The 25,897-nt window shown below is 43.9% G+C and overlaps 1 protein-coding gene across 1 annotated transcript in view; it reads left to right on the top strand.

Moving 5' to 3' along the window:
* The window catches only part of LOC124010166 (ephrin type-A receptor 4-like), a 68,243-nt gene that overhangs the window by 30,020 nt on the left and 12,326 nt on the right, over positions 1-25,897 (top strand). The window contains exons 5-7 of the mRNA XM_046322551.1: positions 13,380-13,535; positions 16,887-17,333; positions 25,307-25,431. Coding sequence (XP_046178507.1) covers positions 13,380-13,535; positions 16,887-17,333; positions 25,307-25,431 — 728 coding nt within the window. The remainder of the gene's footprint in view (positions 1-13,379; positions 13,536-16,886; positions 17,334-25,306; positions 25,432-25,897) is intronic.

Genomic DNA, 25,897 nt, shown 5'->3' with positions numbered 1-25,897 from the left:
ACATATAAATGACAAGGAAATGGCCAGGGTACTAGAACAGTCTGCAGCACCCGACCTCACCCTACTAGAATCTGAAGTCAAATGAATACTGTTTGCTAATGATCAGGTGTTTCTGTCCCCAACCAATGAGGGTCTACAGCAGCACCTAGATCTTCTGCACAGATTCTGTCAGACCTGGGCCCTGACAGTAAATCTCAGTAAGACAAAAATAATGGTGTTCCAAAAAAGGTCCAGTTGCCAGGACCTCAAATACAAATTCCATCTAGAGTTTCCCTAGAGCACACAAAAAACAATACATACCTCGGCCTAAACATCACAGCCACAGGTAACTTCCACAACGCTGTGAACGATCTGAGAGACAAGGCAAGAAGGGCCTTCAATTAGGATCTGGAAAAAAAACACTTGAATCAGTTATATAATCCATTGCCCTTTAAGGTTGTGAGATCTGGGGTCCACTCACCAGAATTCTGCAAATACATCCTTTGTGTACAATGTAGAACATCAAATAATGCATGCAGAGCAGAATTAGGCCAATACCCGCTAAAGATCAAAATCCAGAAAAGAGCCGTTAAATTCTACAGCCACCTAAAAGGAAGTGTTTCCCAAACCTTCCATAACAAAGCCATCACCTACAGAGATATGAACCTGGATAAGAGTCCCGTAAGCACATATGTGACTTGTTTCAGGAAACTAAGCATATGTTACACTCCATTTGAATGTAAAAAAAATAGGAATCAAAATGCGTTTTTTGGAAGATGGCATGCAAGTTTGTTATTATTATATTATTATTATTATTATTATATTAATAACAAACTTGCATGCCATCTGTAAATATGAATCTCAGTAAGACAAAAATAATGGTGTTCCAAAAAAGGTCCAGTTGCCAGGACCTCAAATACAAATTCCATCTAGAGTTGCCCTAGAGCACACAAAAAACAATATATACCTCGGCCTAAACATCACAGCCACCGGTAACTTCCACAACGCTGTGAACGATCTGAGAGACAAGGCAAGAAGGGCCTTATATGCCATCGAAAGGAACAAAAAATGTGACATACCATTTAGGATCTGGTTAAAAACACTTGGATCGGTTATAGAATCCATTGCCCTTTATGGTTGTGAGGTCTAGGGTCTGCTCACCAACCAGGAATTTACAAAATGGGACAAACACCAATTGAGACTCCTCATGCAAAATTCTGGAAAAATATCCTCAATACCCCGGTCAACAGCACTGCACCCCCAACAGCAACTCGCCCAAGCCTTCCCCATTTCTCCTTCTCCCAAATCCATTCTGCTGATGTTCTGAAAGAGCTGAAAAATCTGGACCCCTACAAATCAGCCGGGCTAGACAATCTGGACCCTTTCTTTCTAAAATTATCTGCCGAAATTGTTGCCACCCCTATTACTAGCCTGTTCAACCTCTCTTTCGTGTCGTCTGAGATTCCCAAAGATTGGAAAGCAGCTGCGGTCATCCCCCTCTTCAAAGGGGGGGACACTCTTGACCCAAACTGCTACAGACCTATATCTATCCTACCATGCCTTTCTAAGGTCTTCGAAAGCCAAGTCAACAAACAGATTACCGACCATTTTGAATCTAACCATACCTTCTCTGCTATGCAATCTGGTTTCAGAGCTGGTCATGGGTGCCCCTCAGCCACGCTCAAGGTCCTAAACGATATCTTAACCGCCATCGATAAGAAACATTACTGTGCAGCCGTATTCATTGATCTGGCCAAGGCTTTCGATTCTGTCAACCACCACATCCTCATCGGCAGACTCGACAGCCTTGGTTTCTCAAATGATTGCCTCGCCTGGTTCACCAACTACTTCTCTGATAGAGTTCAGTGTGTCAAATCGGTCTGCTGTCCGGACCTCTGGCAGTCTCTATGGGGGTGCCACAGGGTTCAATTCTTGGACCGACTCTCTTCTCTGTATACATCAATGAGGTCGCTCTTGCTGCTGGTGAGTCCCTGATCCACCTCTACGCAGACGACACCATTCTGTATACTTCCGGCACTTCTTTGGACACTGTGTTAACAACCCTCCAGGCAAGCTTCAATGCCATACAACTCTCCTTCCGTGGCCTCCAATTGCTCTTAAATACAAGTAAAACTAAATCCATGCTCTTCAACCGATCGCTACCTGGACCTACCCGCCTGTCCAACATCACTACTCTGGACGGCTCTGACTTAGAATACGTGGACAACTACAAATACTTAGGTGTCTGGTTAGACTGTAAACTCTCCTTCCAGACCCATATCAAACATCTCCAATCCAAAGTTAAATCTAGAATTGGCTTCCTATTTCGCAACAAAGCATTCCTCACTCATGCTGCCAAACATACCCTTGTAAAACTGACCATCCTACCAATCCTCGACTTTGGCGATGTCATTTACAAAATAGCCTCCAATACCCTACTCAACAAATTGGATGCAGTCTATCACAGTGCAATCCGTTTTGTCACCAAAGCCCCATATACTACCCACCATTGCGACCTGTACGCTCTCGTTGGCTGGCCCTCGCTTCATACTCGTCGCCAAACCCACTGGCTCCATGTCATCTACAAGACCCTGCTAGGTAAAGTCCCCCCTTATCTCAGCTCGCTGGTCACCATAGCATCTCCCACCTGTAGCACACGCTCCAGCAGGTATATCTCTCTGGTCACCCCCAAAACCAATTCTTTCTTTGGCCGCCTCTCCTTCCAGTTCTCTGCTGCCAGTGACTGGAACGAACTGCAAAAATCTCTGAAACTGGAAACACTTATCTCCCTCACTAGCTTTAAGCACCAACTGTCAGAGCATCTTACAGATTACTGCACCTGTACATAGCCCACCTAAAATTTAGCCCAAACAACTACCTCTTTCCCAACTGTATTTTATTTATTTATTTATTTTGCTCCTTTGCACCCCATTATTTTTATGTCTACTTTGCACATTCTTCCATTGCAAAACTACCATTCCAGTGTTTTACTTGCTATATTGTATTTACTTTGCCACCATGGCCTTTTTTGCCTTTACCTCCCTTCTCACCTCATTTGCTCACATTGTATATAGAATTGTTTATACTGTATTATTGACTGTATGTTTGTTTTACTCCATGTGTAACTCTGTGTCGTTGTATCTGTCGAACTGCTTTGCTTTATCTTGGCCAGGTCGCAATTGTAAATGAGAACTTGTTCTCAACTTGCCTACCTGGTTAAATAAAGGTGAAATAAAAATAAATAAATAAATAAATACAACGTAAAACACCAAATAATGCATACAGAGCAGAATTAGACCGATACCCGCTGATACCCAAAATTCAGAAAATACATGTTAAATTCTACAACCACCTCAAAGGAAGTGATTCCCATACCTTCCATAACAAAGCCATCAACTACAGAGAAATTCACCTGGAGAAGAGCTCCCTAAGCAAGCTGGTACTGGGTCTCTGTGCACAAACAGACCCCACAGAGCCCCAGGACAGCAACACAATTAGACTCAACCAAATCATGAGAAAACAAAAAGATAATTACTTGACATATTAGAAAGAATTAACAAAAAAACTGAGCAAACTATAATACTCCCTAATCAGAGAGTACACAGTAGCAGAATACCTGACCACTGTGACTGACCCAAAATTAACGAAAGCTTTGACTATGTACAGACTCAGTGAGCATAGCCTTGCTATTGAGAAAGGCCGCCATAGGCAGACCTGGCTCTCAAGAGAAGACAGGCTATGTGCACACTGCCCACAAAATGAGATGAAAACTGAGCTGCACTTCCCAACCTCCTGCAAAATGTATGACCATATTCGAGACTCATGTTTCCTTCAGATTACATTGACCCACAAAGAATTAGAAAACAAATCAAATTTTGATAAACTCCCATATCTATTGGGTGAAATACCAGCAGCACGATTTGTGACCTGTTGCCAAAAGAACAAAGCAACCAGTGAAGAATTTTTATTTTACCTTTATTTAACCAGGCAAGTCATTAAGAACACATTCTTATTTTCAATGACAGCCTGGGAACAGTGGGTTAACTGCCTGTTCAGGGGCAGAACTTGTCAGCTCGGGGGTTTGAACTCGCAACCTTCCGGTTACTAGTCCAACGCTCTAACCACTAGGCTACGCTGCCACCCCAAGAATAAGCACCATTGTAAATACAACCTATATTTCTTTATTTATTTTCCCTTTTTTATCCTTTAACTATTTGCACATCGTCACAACACTGTATATAGATATGACTTCTGACATTTCTTTATTCTTTTGGAACTTGTGTGAGTGTAATATTTACTGTTCACTTTTTATTGTTTATTTCACTTGTTTATCCATTTCACTTGCTTTAGCAATGTAAACATGCCAATAAAGCCCCTTGAATTGAATTAAGAGGTGGTGTCAGCAGCAGAGTGTGAGAGGCAGCAGCAAGAAATGTGGAATAGTGAGAGAGAGAAAGAGGGAGCATTAGAGCGAAAGAGAGCATTAGTGAGAAAGAGCGCAAAGGGAGAGAGTATGAAAGAGCAAGAGGATTAGAGAAAAGAGAGCATTAGAAAGAATATTGGAGCGAGAGAGCATGAAAGAGCAAGAGGATTAGAGAGAAGAGTTAGAGAGAAAGGAAGAGAGCGAGGATTAGAGAGAAAGGAAGAGAGTGATGATTAGAGAGAAAGGAAGAGAGCGAGGATTAGAGAGAAAGGAAGAGAGTGAGGATTAGAGAGAAAGGAAGAGAGCGAGGATTAGAGAGAAAGGAAGAGAGCGAGGATTAGAGGGAAAGGAAGAGAGCGAGGATTAGAGGGAAAGGAAGAGAGCGAGGATTAGAGGGAAAGGAAGAGAGCATTACAGAGAGAGGGAGAGAGAGGATTAGAGGGAAAGGAAGAGAGCGAGGATTAGAGGGAAAGGAAGAGAGCGAGGATTAGAGGGAAAGGAAGAGAGCGAGGATTAGAGGGAAAGGAAGAGAGCGAGGATTAGAGGGAAAGGAAGAGAGCGAGGATTAGAGGGAAAGGAAGAGAGCGAGGATTAGAGGGAAAGGAAGAGAGCATTACAGAGAGAGGGAGAGAGAGGATTAGAGGGAAAGGAAGAGAGCGAGGATTAGAGGGAAAGGAAGAGAGCGAGGATTAGAGGGAAAGGAAGAGAGCGAGGATTAGAGGGAAAGGAAGAGAGCGAGGATTAGAGGGAAAGGAAGAGAGCAAGGATTAGAGGGAAAGGAAGAGAGCATTACAGAGAGAGGGAGAGAGAGGATTAGAGGGAAAGGAAGAGAGCGAGGATTAGAGGGAAAGGAAGAGAGCGAGGATTAGAGGGAAAGGAAGAGAGCGAGGATTAGAGGGAAAGGAAGAGAGCATTACAGAGAGAGGGAGAGAGAGGATTAGAGGGAAAGGAAGAGAGCGAGGATTAGAGGGAAAGGAAGAGAGCATTACAGAGAGAGGGAGAGAGAGGATTAGAGAGAAAGGAAGAGAGCGAGGATTAGAGGGAAAGGAAGAGAGCATTACAGAGAGAGGGAGAGAGAGGATTAGAGGGAAAGGAAGAGAGCGAGGATTAGAGAGAAAGGAAGAGGGCGAGGATTAGAGGGAAAGGAAGAGAGCATTACAGAGAGAGGGAGAGAGAGGATTAGAGGGAAAGGAAGAGAGTGAGGATTAGAGAGAAAGGAAGAGGGCGAGGATTAGAGGGAAAGGAAGAGAGCATTACAGAGAGAGGGAGAGAGAGGATTAGAGAGAAAGGAAGAGAGCGAGGATTTGAGGGAAAGGCAGAGAGCGAGGATTAGAGAGAAAGGAAGAGAGCGAGGATTAGAGAGAAAGGAAGAGAGAGGGAGAGAGAGGATTAGAGAGAAAGGAAGAGAGCATTGCAGAGAGAGTGAGAGAAAGGATTAGAGGGGAAGGAAGAGAGCGAGGATTAGAGGGAAAGGAAGAGAGCGAGGATTAGAGGGAAAGGAAGAGAGCGAGGATTAGAGAGAAAGGAAGAGAGCGAGGATTAGAGGGAAAGGAAGAGAGCATTGCAGAGAGAGGGAGAGAGAAAGGAAGAGAGCATTGTAGAGAGAGGGAGAGAGAGGATTAGAGAGAAAGGAAGAGAGCATTGCAGAGAGAGGGAGAGAGAGGATTAGAGAGAAAGGAAGAGAGCGAGGATTAGAGAGAAAGGAAGAGAGCGAGGATTAGAGAGAAAGGAAGAGAGCGAGGATTAGAGGGAAAGGAAGAGAGCGAGGATTAGAGGGAAAGGAAGAGAGCATTGCAGAAAGAGGGAGAGAGAGGATTAGCGAGAGAGCATTAGAGAGTGATCTTTAGATAGAGAGGATTAGAGAGAAAGTGAGCATTAGAGAGAGAGAGGATTAGAGAGGGAGAAAATCAGAAATTAAATGCTAAAAAGCAGCACACCTGAGTTGCAAAATGCTGTGCTTAAATATTTCAACATGGATTTAACTTCTGGCTGCTTCCCTGATGTCTGGAACCAGGGGCTCATCACCCCTATCCACAACAGTGGAGACAAATCAGACCCCAATAATTACAGGGGAATTTGTGTAAACAGCAACTTGGGAAAGGTTTTCTGTAGCATTTTTGAATTCAAGAATTGAAACCTTTCTTCAAGAAGAAAATGTAATTAGTAAATGTCAAATTGTCTTTTTTCCCCTGACGGAGTTCAAATGTATTTGGCTATGAGGTACAGTGGGGAGAACAAGTATTTGATACACTGCCGATTTTGCAGGTTTTCCTACTTACAAAGCATGTAGAGGTCTGCAATTTTTATCATAGGTGCACTTCAATTGTGAGAGACGGAATCTAAAACAAATATCCAGAAAATCACATTGTATGATTTTTTAAGTAATTCAGTTGCATTATATTGCATGACATAAGTATTTGATCACCTACCAACCAGTAAGAATTCCATATCTCACAGACCTGTTAGTTTTTCTTTAAGAAGCCCTCCTGTTCTCCACTCATTACCTGTATTAACTGCACCTGTTTGAACTCGTTACCTGTATAAAAGACACCTGTCTACACACTCAATCAAACAGACTCCAACCTCTCCACAATGGCCAAGACCAGACAGCCGTGTAAGGACATCAGGGATAAAATTGTAGAACTGCACACAGGTGGGATGGGCTATAGGACAATAGGCAAGCAGCTCGGTGAGAAGGCAACAACAGTTGGCGCAATTATTAGACAATGGAAGAAGTTCAAGATGACGGTCAATCACCCTCGGTCTGGGGCTCCATACAAGATCTCACCTCGTGGGGCATCAATGATCATGAGGAAGGTGAGGGATCAGCCCAGAACTACACGGCAGGACCTGGTCAATGACCTGAAGAGAGCTGGGACCACAGTCTCAAAGAAAACCATTACGCCGTCATGGATTAAAATCCTGCAGCGCACGCAAGGTCCCCCTGCTCAAGCCAGCGCATGTCCAGGCCCATCTGAAGTTTGCCAATGACCATCTGCATGATCCAGAGGAGGAATGGGAGAAGGTCATGTGGTCTGATGAGACAAAAAAAAGTTTTTGGGTCTAAATTCCACTCGCCGTGTTTGGAGGAAGAAGAAGGATGAGTACAACCCCAAGAACACCATCCCAACCGTGAAGCATGGAGGTGGAAACATCATTCTTTGGGGATGCTTTGGGACAGGACGGCTGCACCGTATTGAGGGGAGGATGGATGGGGCCATGTATCACAAGATCTTGGCCAACAACCTCCTTCCCTCAGTAAGAGCATTGAAGATGGGTCGTGGCTGGGTCTTCAAGCATGACAACGACCCGAAACACACAGCCAGGGCAACTAAGGAGTGGCTCCGTAAGAAGCATCTCAAGGTCCTGGAGTGGCCTAGTCAGCCTCCAGACGTGAACCCAATAGAACATCTTTGGAGGGAACTGAAAGTCCGTATTGCCCAGCGACAGCCCCGAAACCTGAAGGATCTGGGGAAGGTCTGTATGGAGGAGTGGGCCAAAATCCCTACTGCAGTGTGTGCAAACATTGCCAAGAACTACAGGAAATGTATGATGTCTGTAATTGCAAACAAAGCTTTCTGTACCAAATATTAAGTTCTGCTTTTCTGATGTATCAAATACTTATGTCATGCAATAATATGCTAATTAATTACTTAAAAATCATACAATGTGATTTTCGGGATTTTTGTTTTAGATTCCGTCTCTCACAGTTGAAGTGCACCTATGATAAAAATTACAGACCTCTACATGCTTTGTAAGTAGGAAAACCTGCAAAATCGGCAGTGTATCAAATACTTGTTCTCCCCACTGTACACAATAATTAATAAAGTCTTTGCTCTCTTTATTGACTTTAAAAAAGTTTTCCATCCTATTTGGCATGAAGGGCATTTCTACAAAATTCTCCAAAGTGGGCTTGGTGGTGAGGTGTATGACTTAATAAAATGTATGTACACAGAAAACAAGTGTGCAATAAAAATCTAAAACCAAAGAACATAACTATTATCACCACGTCGACGTGTGATACAAGGCTGCAGTTTGAGTCCAAATCTTTTCAACATTTATCTCAATGAATTAGCAGACATGTTGGACCATTCTCCAGCCCCTGGACTCACACTATTTGACACAAGAGGTAAAATACCTGCTATATGCTGATGATTTGCTACTTCTATCACCAACCAAAGAAGGTCTTCAACAGAACCTTAACATTCAAGAGCAATTTTGCCATAATTGGGCCCTGGCAGTACATTTCAAAAAAACGAAAATCATGATGTTTCACAAAATAAACAGATGTCAGAATCACAAAAATAAATAGAATTATAGAAATAGAAATTATAAATAGAAATATTTCGCAACAAAGCCTCCTTCACTCACGCCGCCAAACTTACCCTAGTAAAACTGACTATCCTACCTATCCTCGACTTTGGCGACGTCATCTACAAAATAGCTTCCAACACTCTACTCAGCAAGCTGGATGCAGTCTATCACAGTGCCATTCGTTTTGTTACCAAATCACCTTATACCACTGCGACCTGTATGCTCTAGTCGGCTGGCCTTCGCTACATATTTGTGACCAGACCCATTGGCTCCAGGTCATCTATACGTCTATGCTAGGTAAAGCTCCACCTTATCTCAGTTCACTGATCACGATAACACCCATCTGTAGCACACGTTCCAGCAGGTATATCTCACTGATCATCCCCAAAGCCAACACCTCATTTGGCTGCCTTTCCTTTCAGTTCTCTGCTGCCAGTGACTGGAAGGAATTGCAAAAATCGCTGAAGTTGGAGACTTTTATTTCCCTCACCAACTTTAAACATCTGCTATCTGAGCAGCTAACCGATCACTGCAGCTGTACATAGTCCATCTGTAAATAGCCCACCCAATCTACCTACCTCATCCCCATACTGTTTTTATTTAATTTTCTGCTCTTTTGCACACCAATATCTCTACTTGCACATCATCATCTGCTCATGTATCACTCCAGTGTTAAGCTGATAAATTGTAACTATTCGCTCCTAGGGCCTATTTATTGCCTACCTCCTCATGCCTTTTGCACACACTGTATATAGACTTTATTTTTTTCTACTGTGTCATTGACTTGTCTATTGTGTTATTGGCTTGTTTATTGTTTACTCCATGTGTAACTCTGTGTTGTCTGTGTTACACTGCTTTGCTTTATCTTGGCCAGGTCGCAGTTGTAAATGAGAACTTGTTCTCAACCAGCCGACCTGGTGAAATAAAGGTGAAATAAAGGCGAAATGAAGGTGAAATGAAGGTGAAATAAAGGTGAAATAAAGTTGAAATGGAGGTGAAATGGAGGTGAAATGAAGGTGAAATGAAGGTGAAATGAAAGAAAAAGCCTGCAGAGCATTGTATGCAATAAAAATGAAATGATTCAATATCAACATCCCAATTAGAATTTGGACCAAAATATTTGACTGTGTAATCCGACCAATTGCTCTTTACGGAAGTGAGGTTTGGGGGCCACTCAATCAACTGGACTTTAATATGTGGGACAAACATCCAATTGAAGCCCTACATGCAGAGAAAGCCCTACAAGTCCAGAGAAATACACCAACTCATGCATGTATGGCAGAATTGGGCCGCTTTCCAGTGGTTATGAACATTCTCAAAAGATCCTTCAAAATTACATCCAAATTCAAGTCTGCAATTTAAAGCACTTCAAATCCAGGAGCTGAGCCCAGAAATGAGCACTTTTAGTCAGCTGGTCTTGGACCTAAACAACCAAGCTGGCACCAGCACTGCTTCAAAAGAAAGAATTCCAATAAACAAAATCATGAACCAATCAAAGGACTCATTTACAACATTGGAAAAACCAAACAAAATCATGAACCAATCAAAGGACTCATTTACAACATTGGAAAAACCAAACAAAATCACAAAGCCGACTAAATTGCTATCTGACCCTAAACAAAGAATATGCATTGGCTGATTATCTCTACTCTGTCAGAGATAGGAAGCAGAGACAGATCCTTACCAAGTACAGGCTGTTTCCACCAATTGGCAATAGAAACCGGCAGACATAAAAAGACATGGCTACCCAAAGAGGAGCATGTATGTGGTCACTGCACGACAGGGGAGGTAGAAACAGATTAACTTTCTCCTTTACTGTGAGAAATATTCCTCACCAAGAGATTCATTTTTTCACAGAAATGACTACATTTATTCCAAATGTTAACTTATTAAACCCAGAGGAAAAACTAAGAATACTCATGGGCGAAGGAGCAATGGCTCCTCTTGCAGCCAAATATGTATTTTCCTGCCATAGCCTGAGGGACACTGAATAATAACATCTGCATAGTAAATAGTAACTTACTTATTATTACTATTATTGGTATTATTGTTATTATTATTATTATTGTTGTTTATCATTCCAAATAGCAGTGGTATGAGTGGTAGGGTGATGGTAATGATAGCAGTTCAGTGATGGTGGTGGTGGTAGTAGTAGTAATAATGATGGTAGTTGTAGTACTGATGTAATGGTGAAGAGACAGTTATTTAGTTATAAGTTAGTTTCATTTTCCATGTTTAGCTTTTTATAGTTATTACATTTCTACTATTTCTGTTATTTTTGTATATCATTGTGTATTATTTACTACCATTTTATATTATTTTATTACAATGTATATTGTAATTTTTAATATTGCTTTGGTAATATTGACACAATGTTTTTTGTGCCAATAAAGCAGCTTGAATTTGAAAGAGCATTAGTGAGAGAGCATTAGAGAGAGAGCAGAAAAAGAAAGAGAAAGCATTAAAGAGAACGAGAGGATTAGAGAGAAATAAAGCGAGAGGGCATTAGAGAGAGAGCATAAGAGAGCGATTATTAGAGAGAAAGGAAGAGCGAGCATTGGAGAGAAATAGAGGGCATTAGAAAGAGATTATTAGAGAGAAAGAAAGAGGGAGAGCATTGGAGAGAAATAGAGGGCATTAGAAAGAGATTATTAGAGAGAAAGGAAGAGCGAGCATTGGAGAGAAATAGAGGGCATTAGAAAGAGATTATTAGAGAGAAAGAAAGAGGGAGAGCATTGGAGAGAAATAGAGAGAGCATTAGAAATAGAGATTATTAGAGAGAAGGAGAGGGCATTAGAGAGAGGGCATTAGACCGAGAGCATTAGTGAAAGTGAGAGACGGCATTAGAGAGAGGGGGAGAGGGCATTAGAGAGAGAGAGGGCATTACAGAGAGAGAGAGGGCATTACAGAGAGAGAGAGGGCGTTAGAGAGAGAGAGGGCATTACAGAGAGAGAGAGGGCGTTAGAGAGAGAGAGGGCATTATAGAGAGAGAGGGGGCATTAGAGCGCGAGAGGGGGCATTAGAGAGAGAGGGAGGGAGGGGGCATGAGAGAGCGATAGAGGGCATTAGAGAGAGGGGGGAGCATTAGAGAGGAGAACGAGAGATGATTAGAGAGCAAGAGAGAGCATTAGAAAGAGAGGGAGAGAGCATTAGAAAGAGAGGGAGAGAGCATTAGAAAGAGAGGGAGAGAGCATTAGAAAGAGAGGGAGAGAGCATTAGAAAGAGAGGGAGAGAGCATTAGAAAGAAAGAGCAAAAGTAAGAAAGAGAGAGCATTAGAAAGAAAGGGAGGATTAGAGAAAAAGAGCACAGAGGGAAAGAAAGAGGATTGGAGAGAGAGGGAGAGGATTAGAGAGAAAGAAAGTGGGCAATAGAGAGAGAGAGAGAGAGAGAGAGAGAGAGAGAGAGAGAGAGAGAGAGAGAGAGAGAGAGAGAGAGAGAGAGAGAGAGAGAGAGAGAGAGCATAAGATATAGATTATTAGAGAGAGAGGGATAGAGATAAATAGAGAGAGAGGGGGCATTAGAGAGGGGGCTCTCTAGAGAGCAAGAGCATTAGAGAGCATTAGAGTGAGCGGAACCATTAGAGCGAATGAGAGCATTAGAGAGAGCGAGAGCATTAGAGAGAGAGAGAGCATTAGAGAGCGAGCGCATTAGAGAGGGAGAGAGATTATTAGACAGAGCATTAGAGAGAGAGAGCATTAGATAGAGCGAGAGCATTAGAGAGCGAGAGCATTAGAGAGAGAGGTCATTAGAGAGAGAGAGAGCATTAGAAAGAGAGAGAGCATTAGAAATGAGAGAGAGCATTAGAGAGAAGGAGAGAGAGCATTAGAGAGAAGGATAGAGAGCATTAGAGCGAGCGAGAGCATTGGAGCGAGCGAGAGCATTAGAGAGATAGAGCGAGAGCATTAGAGAGATAGAGCGAGAGCATTAGAGAGATAGAGAAAGAGCATTAGAGAGATAGAGAAAGAGCATTAGAGAGAGAGAGCAAGAGCATTAGAGAGATAGAGCGAGAGCATTAGAGAGATAGAGAAAGAGCATTAGAGAGATAGAGAAAGAGCATTAGAGAGATAGAGAAAGAGCATTAGAGAGAGAGAGCGAGAGCATTAGAGAGATAGAGCGAGAGCATTAGAGAGATAGAGAAAGAGCATTAGAGAGAGAGAGCATGAGAGATAGAGTGAGAGCATTAGAGAGAGAGCATTAAAGAGAGAGCATTAGAGAGAGAGCATTGGAGAGAGAGAGCATTGGAGAGAGAGGGCATTGGAGAGAGAGAGAGCATTAGCGAGAAAGAGAGTGCATTAGAAAGAAAGAGCATTAGAGAGAAAGAGAGAGTATTAGAGGTAATTACAGAGTAATTACAGGGACTATAGGAATACTTCCTATGCTGATGAGTGTGTCATTCTGTCATCACCCCCCCAACACACACACACACACTCACACACACACTCACACACACACACACACACACACACACACACACACACACACACACACACACACACACACACACACACACACACACACACACACACACACACACACACACACACACACACAAACACTGTTACCCCCACTTTTCTCACACACCATGGGGGTTATGTCAAACTAAGTAGTATGTCAATGCATTTGTTGATGGAATGACAAGTCATTGAATCTGTCTCTCTGCAGCATGTAAGGTTGGTTTCTACAGAGCTGTGTCTACAGACGGAGCATGTTCTGAGTGTCCTCCACACAGTCACTCAGAGAAAGCGGGGGCTACTGTCTGTGACTGCAACCCAGGATACTACCGCTCTGAGATGGACCCTGCATCTATGCCCTGCACACGTAAGAACACATGAACGCACACACACTGTATTTCCCCATAGGGGTATTTCACACACTGTATTTCCCCATAGGGGTATTTCACACACTGTATTTCCCCATAGGGGTATCTCACACACTGTATTTCCCCATAGGGGTATCTCACACACTGTATTTCCCCATAGGGGTATCTCACACACTGTATTTCCCCATAGGAGTATCTCACACACTGTATTTCCCCATAGGGGTATCTCACACACTGTATTTCCCCATAGGGGTATCTCACACACTGTATTTCCCCATAGGAGTATCTCACACACTGTATTTCCCCATAGGGGTATCTCACACACTGTATTTCCCCATAGGGGTATCTCACACACTGTATTTCCCCATAGGGGTATCTCACACACTGTATTTCCCCATAGGGGTATCTCACACACTGTATTTCCCCATAGGGGTATCTCACACACTGTATTTCCCCATAGGGGTATCTCACAAACTGTATTTCCCCATAGGGGTATTTCACACACTGTATATCCCCATAGGGGTATCTCACACACTGTATTTCCCCATAGGGGTATCTCAAACTTTTTCTCCTCTCTTATCTACTTACTCATCCTTTATTTCTCCTCATTCTCTCTCTTACGCCTCCCTCTGTCTCTCTCCTCTCACGCCTCCCTCTGTCTCTCTCCTCTCACGCCTCCCTCTGTCTCTCTCCTCTCACGCCTCCCTCTGTCTCTCTCCTCTCACGCCTCCCTCTGTCTCTCTCCTCTCACGCCTCCCTCTGTCTCTCTCCTCTCACGCCTCCCTCTGTCTCTCTCCTCTCACGCCTCCCTCTGTCTCTCTCCTCTCACGCCTCCCTCTGACTCTCTCCTCTCACGCCTCCCTCTGTCTCTCTCCTCTCACGCCTCCCTATGTCTCTCTCCTCTCACGTCTGTCTCTCTCTCTCCTCTCACGCCTGTCTCTCTCTCTCCTCTTACGCCTGTCTCTCTTTCTCCTCTCACGCCTGTCTGTCTCTCTCCTCTCACGCCTCCCTGTCTCTCTCCTCTTACGCCTGTCTCTCTCCTCTCACGCCTCCCTCTCTCTCTCTCCTCTCACGCCTGTCTCTCTCTCTCCTCTCACGCCTGTCTCTCTTTCTCCTCTCACGCCTGTCTGTCTCTCTCCTCTCACGCCTCCCTCTGTCTCTCTCCTCTCACGCCTGTCTCTCTCCTCTCACGCCTCCCTCTCTCGCTCTCCTCTCACGCCTCCCTCTGTCTCTCTCCTCTCACGCCTCCCTCTGTCTCTCTCCTCTCACGCCTGTCTCTCTACTCTCACACCTCCCTCTGTCTCTCTCCTCTCACACCGCCCATTATACTGATCCAATGACTTAAGAGTAATACACCATGTCCTGAGTGGGATGAATAGTCCTCAGTAACATCTCTCTCTCTGTCTCTCTCTCTCTCTCTCTCTCTCAGTAAATATGTTCTGACTGAGACCTTGGTCTGTTTGTCATAAACTTAATTATGCCTATATACAGCACATGGTTCACCAAGTCAGCCTGAGAAAACACATAGAACACACAACAGAACAACAATAAGTACCTAAATGGAACGTACAGTGGCTTGCGAAGTATTCACTCCCCTTGGCGTTTTTCCTATTTTGTTGCCTTACAACCAGCAATTAAAATATATTTTGGGGGGGTTGTATCATTTGATTTACACAACATGCCTACCACTTTGAAGATGCAGAATATTTTTTATTGTGAAACAAACAAGAAATAAGACAAAAAAACAGAACTTGCGCATGCATAACTATTCACCCCCAAATTCAATACTTTGTAGGGCCACCTTTAACAGCAATTTCAGCTGCAAGTCTCTTGGGGTATGTCTCCGTAAGTTTGGCACATCTAGCCACTGGGATTTTTGCCCATTCTTCAAGGCAAAACTGCTCCAGGTCCTTCAAGTTGGATGGGTTCCGCAGGTGTACAGCAATCTTTAAGTCATACCACAGATTCTCAATTGGATTGAGGTCTGGGCTTTGACTAGGCCATTCCAAGACATTTAAATGTTTCCCCTTTAAACCACTCGAGTGTTGCTTTAGCAATATGCTTAGGGTCATTGTCCTGCTGGAAGGTAAACCTCCATCCCAGTCTCAAATCTCTGGAAGACTGAAACAGGTTTCCCTCAAGAATATCCCTGTATTTAGAGCCATCCATCATTCCTTTAATTCTGACCAGTGTCCCAGTCCCTGCTGATGAAAAACATCCTCACAGCATGATGCTGCCAACACCATGCTTCACTGTGAGGATGGTGTTCTCAGGGTGATGAGAGGTGTTGGGTTTGCGCCAGACATAGCGTTTTCCTTGATGGCCAAAAAGCAACATTTTAGTCTCATCTGACCAGAGTACCTTCTTCCATATGTTTGGGGAGTCTCCCACATGCCTTTTGGCGAAACGTGTTTGCTTACTTTTTTTCTTGAAGCAATGGCTTTTTTTCTGGCCATTCTTCTGTAAAGCCCAGCTCTTTGGAGTGTATTGACAGAAACTCCAATCTCTGCTGTGGAGTTTTGCAGCTCCTTCAGGGTTATCATCATTTGTTGCCTCTCTGATTAATGCCCTCCTTGCCTGGTCCATGAGTTTTGGTGGGCGGCCCTCTCTTGGCAGGTTTGTTGTGGTGCCATTCTTTCGATTTTTTATAATGGATTTAATGGCGCTTCGTGGGATGTTCAAAAACAAATTATAACCCAACCCTGATCTGTACTTCTCCACAACTTTGTTCCTGACCTGTTTGGAGAGCTCTTTGGTCTTTATGGTGTCGCTTGCTTGGTGGTGCCCCTTGCTTAGTGGTTTTTAAGACTCCCTGGGCCTTTCAGAACAGGTGTGTGTGTGTGTGTGTGTGTGTGTGTGTGTGTGTGTGTGTGTGTGTGTGTGTGTGTGTGTGTGTGTGTGTGTGTGTGTGTGTGTGTGTGTGTGTGTGTGTATATATATATATATATATATATATATATATATATATATATATATATATATATATATATATATATATACATATACACTGAGATCATGAGACACTTAGATAGCACACAAGTGGACTTTATTTAACTAATTATATGACTTCTGGAGGTAATTGGTTGCACCAGATCTTATTGAGAGCAAAGTGGGTGAATTCATATGCACACACCACTTTTCCATTTTTATTTTTTAGAATTTTATGAAAGAAGTATTTTTTTTCACTTCACCAATTTGGACTATTTAACTAAAAATCCATTTAAGTTACAGGTTGTAATATAACAAAAGAGTAAAACCGCCAAAGGGGGTGAATACTTTTGCAAGGCACTGTATGTAACCATTGCCACAATATCATTTCTAACTCAACCTACCTGTCCTATTTATCCCAGAACCCCCCTCTGCTCCACAGCAGCTGATCTCAGAGGTCAACGAGACATCAGTGGTTCTAGAGTGGAGCGCCCCCCTCAGGCTTGGAGGGAGAACTGACATCAGATACAGTGTGGACTGCCTGCTCTGCCACGGTCCTGAGAGTTACCCTGGGAGTCAAACCGGGAATCAAACTCAGATTGTCAGTTCGTCTGGGAGTGAACTTGGAGAGGCTGGTAGCCTTGGGGGTCCTGACGGGCCTCTTGGGACCCAGCTCTGCCTACCCTGTGGCCCAGACGTCCTCTTCTCCCCCCAGCAGAGCGGCCTGGGGGCCACCAGAGTGTGTGTGAGCGAGCTGCAGGCACACACACGCTACACCTTCACAATCGGTGCCCGCAACGGAGTTTCCCAAGGCCACACTGCAGGGGCAAGAGAGAGTGTGTCTGTCACTCTCACCACCAACCAGGCCGGTGAGTTTGTGTGTGTGTGAGAGAGTTTAGAAGTAAGTGGAGGGAGAGGGTATGTGTGTTTTAAGGGGCCAAGCAGGACTGTGTTTATTCCATGTCTGTTTGAGAGTGTCTGAAGCGGGTTGGTTTAATTGGATTTAGTGTTTGTCCCCTCTCTCAAGGAGTGACTTGTCTCAGTGACATAAACATAATACCACAGTGGAGTCGTCATGTAATTGGTTTAGGTTGATATTTAGATGCCTCGGTAACGCAATACTTGTCTATTGCAGCTCTGTGTCTGTGTGTGTGTGTGTGTGTGTGTGTGTGTGTGTGTGTGTGTGTGTGTGTGTGTGTGTGTGTGTGTGTGTGTGTGTGTGTGTGTGTGTGTGTGTGTGTGTGTGTGTGTGTGTGTGTGTGTGTGTGTGTGTGTGTGTGTGTGTGTGTGTGTGTGTGTGTGTGTGTGTGTGTGTGTGTGTGTGTGTGTGTGAGAAAATGCTGAGTGAAGAATACTTTATTTCTGCTACAAACTCAGTAAACAGTGTGAGAGATAGAAAGAGGATACATCCTTTTTTAGTTTTACTTATTATCAGTCGACTAAAACACTGGACAATCTGTCTCGTTTTAGTCACAGCCATTTTAGTCACATAATAGTCTTTTTTTTCTATCAAATAATGAATATTAGGCTACCTCTAACTTCCAATATGTGCACGTTCAGCTAGCCTAGTCCAACTAACACTACTATCTCCTCATATACCGTAGCTGACAACATTGATATTGTTGCAGATTCTGACCAATGCAGCCATAATTAACCGTATAGTCTATTAAAAACGAAAAACAAAGTTTTAAGTGAGAAGAAGGCATTTGTCTGAAGCCGAAAAATAAAGGAAATTCACATGAGCACCACAATGCCTACTTCACCCATGTTCTACCAAGGTTTTCCAGCACACAGCTTTGACCTACTAAAGAAGATAAGTTGGTATTGTACTTCAAACTGTGTGAACTATGTGTAGGCAGGTTGCTTAGCATTCAAACCTTCTCAAACAGCCTAATTCATACTCTTAGATGAGGTGCTCCCACAATAATGTGATTTGTACCACACACAAGGTAAAGTATTGGATTCTTCCCACATCACACTAATCCCATTCCACTACCTTTTCAAGCTTTTTTAATCATATGATAACAAGCTTTGCTATTATACTTACAAGACCATTATGCTTGATTCAGCGAGCTGTTTTGTCTTGTACTAATGTAGTGTCTGCCTGTATTTCCTTAAACCTTTTGATTTAGCAATACTTGTCATTGAGAAATATTTTTTGGTCAGTAGATGCCCAACATAACCCCAGGTGGTGTGTTGGACATAGTCATTCATATATAGAGGTCAATAGAGCCTGTCTGCATTCGTGATTTCTGCAACCGTTAGCTTACCTGTGTAATATTGACATAAGCTCAGAAAAACTTGTTTTGCAAACATGGTACTGTTTTATCAATTGCTGTGCGGATGAATATGCAGTTCATTACCTCAATTGAATATATAGCTTAAAGTTGTGTTCATTTGTCTGTCTTTTTGCAATAAAGCTGGTGATGCGAGAATAATACACATTTATAATAGGCCTATATCTAGAAATACATACTGTCACGCCCTGACCTTAGAGATCCTTATTTTTCTCTGTTTGGTGAGGTCAGGGTGTGACTCGGTGGGAAAGGCTGTTTTCTGTTGTTTTTTTTGTTTTGGGCCGTGTGTGGTCCCCAATCAGAGGCAGGTGTCTATCGTTGTCTGGGGATCACATATAAGTTGTCATTTTCCTTTTGGGTTTTGTGGGATCTTGTTTTCTGTTTAGTATCTGTACCTAACAGAACTGTGCTCTTTCGTTTTCGCGTTTGTTATTTTTGTTTGAGTGTTTTTGAAGAAAGTATCATGAACCCTTTCCACGCTGCTCTTTGGTCCACTCTTCCTTCTAGCAACGAGAGCCGTTACACATACAGCCTAATGATATATACAGTTGAAGTCAGAAGTTTACATACACTTAGGTTGGAGTCACTTGTTTTTCAGCCAATCCACAAATTTCTTGTTAACAAACTATAGCTTTGGCAAGTCGGTCAGGACATCTACTTTGTGCCTGACACGAGTAATTTTTCTAACAATTGTTTACAGACAGATTATTTCACTTATAGTTCACTGTATCACAATTCCAGTGGGTCAGCAGTTTACATACACTAAGTTGACTGTGCCTTTAAACAGCTTGGAAAATTCCAGAAAATTATGTCATGGCTTTAGATGCTTCTGATAAACTAATTGACATCATTTGAGTCAATTGGAGGTGTACCTGTGGATGTATTTCAAGGCCTACCTTCAAACTCAGTGCCTCTTTGCTTGACATCATGGGAAAATCAAAAGAAATCAGCCAAGACCTCAGAAAAAAATTGGAGACCTCCACAAGTCTGGTTCATCCTTTGGAGCAATTTCCAAACACCTGAAGGTACCACGTTCATCTGTACAAACAATAGTGTGCAAGTATAAACACCATGGAACCACGCAGCAGTTATACAGCTCAGGAAGGCGACGTGTTCTCTCTCTCCTAGAGATGAACGTACTTTGGTGCGAGAAGTGCAAATCAATCCCAGAACAACAGCAAAGGATCTTGTGAAGATGCTGGAGGAAACCGGTACAAAAGTATCTATATCCACAGTAAAACGAGGCCGCTCAGCAAGGACGAAGCCACTGCTCCAAAACATACATAAAAAAGCCAGACTATGGTTTGTAACTGCAGATGGGAACAAAGATCGTACTTTTTAGAGAAATGTCCACTGGTCTGATGAAACAAAAATACAACTGTTTGGCCATAATGATCATCGTTATGTTTGGAGGAAAAAGGGGGAGGCTTGCAAGATGAAGAACACCATCCCAAATGTGAAGCTCAGGGGTGGCAGCATCATGTTGTGGGGCTGCTTTGCTGCAGGAGGCACTTCACAAAATAGATGGCTTCATGAGGAAGGGAAATTATGTGGATTTATTGAAGCAAATTCTCAAGACATTAGTCAGGAAGTTAAATCTTGGTCGCGAATGGGTCTTCCAAATGGACAATGACCCCAAGCATACTTCAAAAGTTGTGGCAAAGTGACTTAAGGACAACAAAGTCAAGGTATTGGAGTGTCCATCATAAAGCCCTGACCTCAGTCCCATAGAAAATTTGTGGACAGAACTGAGAAAGAGTGTGCGATCAAGGAGGCCTTCAAACCTGACTCAGTTACACCAGCTCTGTCTGGAGGAATGGGCCAAAATTCACCCAACTTATTGTGGAAAGCTTGTGGAAGGCTACCTAAAATATTTGACCCAAGTTAAAGAATTTAAAGGCAATACTACCAAATACTAATTGAGTGTATGTAAACTTCTGACCCACTGGGAATGTAATGAAAGAAATAAAAGCTGAAATAAATCATTCTCTCTACCATTATTCTGACATTTCATCTAGTATTTTGTCTTTGAGTCACAGATAGCAGTAGACACACCTACTTTAACTGCCTGATGGAAGTGTGTTGTCTTCTTGTGTAGTATATTGTCACCTACTGGGTGCAACAACAAAAAAAAGAAGAAGAATTTGTTCTAAACTGACTTGCCTAGTTAAATAACGGTAAAATAAATAGAATAAAATAAATTAGTAGTATGGGAACTAACCAGAGTCGGTCAATACTCATACACTCTGAAATAACCATTTTCTGTCTTTAGTGAGTCAGTATCACAAATCCAGAGAGTCACATAGACCAGTGACATAACTCTCTTCTCCTGAAGGTCAGTTTGCCAGAGTGATTACCACAATAATACTGGGACATGGGGGGGGGGACTATATTAGCGGGATAGAAAGGGAGGGGACAGACAATGATAGTGATAGAAAGACAGGATGAAAAGAGGTGAGACAGGCCGCAACCTGTTTCCTAGACAGAGGTGCCATGTCATCCAGGACTCCGCTGTGGTGAATCGGGTCGTTGTGATTGCTATCCGGAATACAACAACAACAACGTTGTATTCCGGCGCCGACTGAGATGGCCGCCTCGCTTCGCGTTCCTAGGAAACTATGCAGTTTTTTGTTTTTTTTACGTGTTATTTCTTACATTAGTACCCCAGGTCATCTTAGGTTTCATTACATACAGTCGAGAAGAACTACTGAATATAAGATCAGCGTCAACTCACCATCAGTACGACCAAGAATATGTTTTCCGCGACGCGGATCCTGTGTTCTGCCTTACAAACAGGTCAACGGAATGGATCGCATGCAGCGACCCAAGGAAACGACTCCGAAAAAGAGGGAAACGCGGCGGTGTTCTGGTCAGACTCCGAAAAAGGGCACATCGCGCACCACTTCCCAGTATTCTTCTTGCCAATGTCCAGTCTCTCGACAACAAGGTTGATGAAATCCGAGCAAGGGTGGCATTCCAGAGGGACATCAGAGACTGCAACGTTCTTTGCTTTACGGAGACATGGCTTACTGGGAAAACGCTATCCAGGGCGGTGCAGCCAACGGGTTTCTCCACGCATCGCGCCGACAGAAACAAACATCTCTCTGGTAAGAAGAGTGGCGGGGCGTATGCCTCATGACTAACGGGACATGGTGTGATGAAGGAAACATACAGGAACTCAAATCCTTCTGTTCACCTGATTTAGAATTCCTCACAATCAAATGTAGACCGCATTATCTTCCAAGAGAATTCTCTTCGATTATAATCACAGCCGTATATATCCCCCCAAGCAGACACATCGATGGCTCTGAACGAACTTTATTTAACTCTTTGCAAACTGGAAAACATTTATCCGGAGGCTGCATTCATTGTAGCTGGGGATTTTAACAAAGCCAATCTGAAAACAAGACTCCCTAAATTTTATCAGCATATCGATTGCGCAACCAGGGGTGGTAAAACCTTGGATCATTGTTACTCTAACTTCCGCGACGCATATAAGGCCCTGCCCCGCCCCCCTTTCGGAAAAGCTGACCACGACTCCATTTTGCTGATCCCTGCCTACAGGCAGAAATTAAAACAAGAGGCTCCCACGCTGAGGTCTGTCCAACGCTGGTCAGACCAAGCTGACTCCACACTCCAAGACTGCTTCCATCACGTGGACTGGGATATGTTTCGTATTGCGTCAGATGGGAATATTGACGAATACGCTGATTCGGTGTGCGAGTTCATTAGAACGTGCGTCGAAGATGTCGTTCCCATAGCAACGATAAAAACATTCCCTAACCAGAAACCGTGGATTGATGGCAGCATTCGCGTGAAACTGAAAGCGCGAACCACTGCTTTTAATCAGGGCAAGGTGTCTGGCAACATGACTGAATACAAACAGTGCAGCTATTCCCTCCGTAAGGCTATCAAACAAGCTAAGCGTCAGTACAGAGACAAAGTGGAATCTCAATTCAATGGCTCAGACACAAGAGGCATGTGGCAGGGTCTACAGTCAATCACGGACTACAAGATGAAATCCAGCCCAGTCACGGACCAGGATGTCTTGCTCCCAGGCAGACTAAATAACTTTTTTGCCCGCTTTGAGGACAATACAGTGCCACTGACACGGCCTGCAACGGAAACATGCGGTCTCTCCTTCACTGCAGCCGAGGTGAGTAAGACATTTAAACGTGTTAACCCTCGCAAGGCTGCAGGCCCAGACGGCATCCCCAGCCGCGCCCTCAGAGCATGCGCAGACCAGCTGGCCGGTGTGTTTACGGACATATTCAATCAATCCCTATACCAGTCTGCTGTTCCCACATGCTTCAAGAGGGCCACCATTGTTCCTGTTCCCAAGAAAGCTAAGGTAACTGAGCTAAACGACTACCGCCCGTAGCACTCACTTCCGTCATCATGAAGTGCTTTGAGAGACTAGTCAAGGACCATATCACCTCCACCCTACCTGACACCCTAGACCCACTCCAATTTGCTTACCGCCCAAATAGGTCCACAGACGATGCAATCTCAACCACACTGCACACTGCCCTAACCCACCTGGACAAGAGGAATACCTATGTGAGAATGCTGTTCATCGACTACAGCTCGGCATTCAACACCATAGTACCCTCCAAGCTCGTCATCAAGCTCGAGACCCTGGGTCTCGACCCCGCCCTGTGCAACTGGGTACTGGACTTCCTGACGGGCCGCCCCCAGGTGGTGAGGGTAGGCAACAACATCTCCTCCCCGCTGATCCTCAACACGGGGGCCCCACATGGGTGCGTTCTGAACACTCTCCTGTACTCCCTGTTCACCCACGACTGCGTGGCCACGCACGCCTCCAACTCAATCATCGAGTTTGCGGACGACACAACAGTGGTAGGCTTGATTACCAACAACGACGAGACGGCCTACAGGGAGGAGGTGAGGGCCCTCGGAGTGTGGTGTCAGGAAAATAACCTCACACTCAACGTCAACAAAACTAAGGAGATGATTGCGGACTTCAGGAAACAGCAGAGGGAACACCCCCCTATCCACATCGATGGAACAGTAGTGGAGAGGGTAGCTAGTTTTAAGTTCCTCGGCATACACATCACAGACAAACTGAATTGGTCCACTCACACTGACAGCGTCGTGAAGAAGGCGCAGCAGCGCCTATTCAACCTCAGGAGGCTGAAGAAATTCGGCTTGTCACCAAAAGCACTCACAAACTTCTACAGATGCACAATCGAGAGCATCCTGGCGGGCTGTATCACCGCCTGGTACGGCAACTGCTCCGCCCTCAACCGTAAGGCTCACCAGAGGGTAGTGAGGACTGCACAACGCATCACCGGGGCAAACTACCTGCCCTCCAGGACACCTACACCACCCGTTGTTACAGGAAGGCCATAAAGATCATCAAGGACATCAACCACCCGAACCACTGCCTGTTCACCCCGCTATCATCCAGAAGGCGAGGTCAGTACAGGTGCATCAAAGCTGGGACCGAGAGACTGAAAAACAGCTTCTATCTCAAGGCCATCAGACTGTTAAACAGCCACCACTAACACTGAGTGGCTGCTGCCAACACACTGTCATTGACACTGACCCAACTCCAGCCATTTTAATAATGGGAATTGATGGGAAATGATGTAAATATATCACTAGCCACTTTAAACAATGCTACCTTATATAATGTTACTTACCCTACATTATTCATCTCATATGCATATGTATATACTGTACTCTACATCATCGACTGCATCCTTATGTAACACATGTATCACTAGCCACTTTAACTATGCCACTTTGTTTACTTTGTCTACACACTCATCTCATATGTATATACTGTACTCGATACCATCTACTGTATGCTGCTCTGTACCATCACTCATTCATATATCCTTATGTACATGTTCCTTATCCCCTTACACTGTGTATAAGACAGTAGTTTTGGAATTGTTAGTTAGATTACTTGTTGGTTATCACTGCATTGTCGGAACTAGAAGCACAAGCATTTCGCTACACTCGCATTAACATCTGCTAACCATGTGTATGTGACAAATAAAATTTGATTTGATTTGATTTGATTTTTGATTTATCCAACATTAAGTGATGCGGTTCTTTCCTGTCAAGCCTGTAGCTTGAAGCATTTTTCTTGAAGCATTTGTTATGCATAGAAAAATGTTTGTTCTGCATTAATTCAAGACCGTTGAATAGAATGTAGAAGCCATGGGCCTCCTGAGTGATGCAGCGGTCTAAGGCTCTACATCGCAGTGCTAGAGGCTTCGCTACAGACCTAGGTTTGATCCCAGGCTGCATCACAACCGCCCGTGATCAGGAGTCCCATAGGGCGGCACATAATTGGCCCAGCATTGTCCAGGTTTGGCCGGGGGGGGGCTTTACTTGGCTCATCGCGCTCTAGCGACTCCTTGTGGAGGGCCCGGTGCCTGCAGGTGGTTGAACAGTGTTTCCCCCGACTCATTGGTGCGGCTGGATTCCGGGTTAAGCAGGCGGTTGTTAAGAAGTGTTCATTCTTCAACTTGTGTACCCCTCTTTCTCTCCTCTCTCACTCTCACTCACAGCTCCCTCCCCAGTCACGTCCATCCAGGCCAGTGATGTCACCAGGCACGATGTGTCGTTGGCATGGCAACAGCCTGACCGGCCCAACGGGGTCATCCTTGAGTACGAGGTCAAGTACCATGAGAAGGTAAGGTGTCTCGTTCAGAAATCAGATATCCTATGGAATCCTATTGTAACTGTGTGTTATGTGTATCTGTGAGTGTATACGTTTTCAACTGCTTCAACTGTTATCAATAGACCTATAAAATAATCAATAGACCTATAAAATAACCAATAAACTATCTTTAAAGCTTTCCTTGTGTTTGACACAGAAAAGGATAGAGGGAGAAATGTAGCAGGTTGAAATTTATTGTCATGAGTCTTGTCCTGGAGGCAGAACTGGGTGTAAAAATTCATGAAAACACGAATATATTTTTAGGGTTAGGCTTTAGGGTTAGCAATGTGGTTAGGGTTAAAATGTTGAGACTTTGGCTGTGCCAGCTAGTGACCACTGCAGAGCTGCCTCCAGAACAAGATAAATTACACAAAATGCTAACCTGCAGAAATGGAGGGAGAGAATACAAGATAAGATATGTTGGGAGAGAAAAAGAGAA

The sequence above is a fragment of the Oncorhynchus gorbuscha genome, linkage group LG22 (genome assembly GCF_021184085.1).
Source record: "Oncorhynchus gorbuscha isolate QuinsamMale2020 ecotype Even-year linkage group LG22, OgorEven_v1.0, whole genome shotgun sequence".
NCBI classification, from domain to species: Eukaryota; Metazoa; Chordata; class Actinopteri; order Salmoniformes; family Salmonidae; genus Oncorhynchus; species Oncorhynchus gorbuscha.
This window is presented reverse-complemented; position numbering and strand designations above follow the sequence as displayed.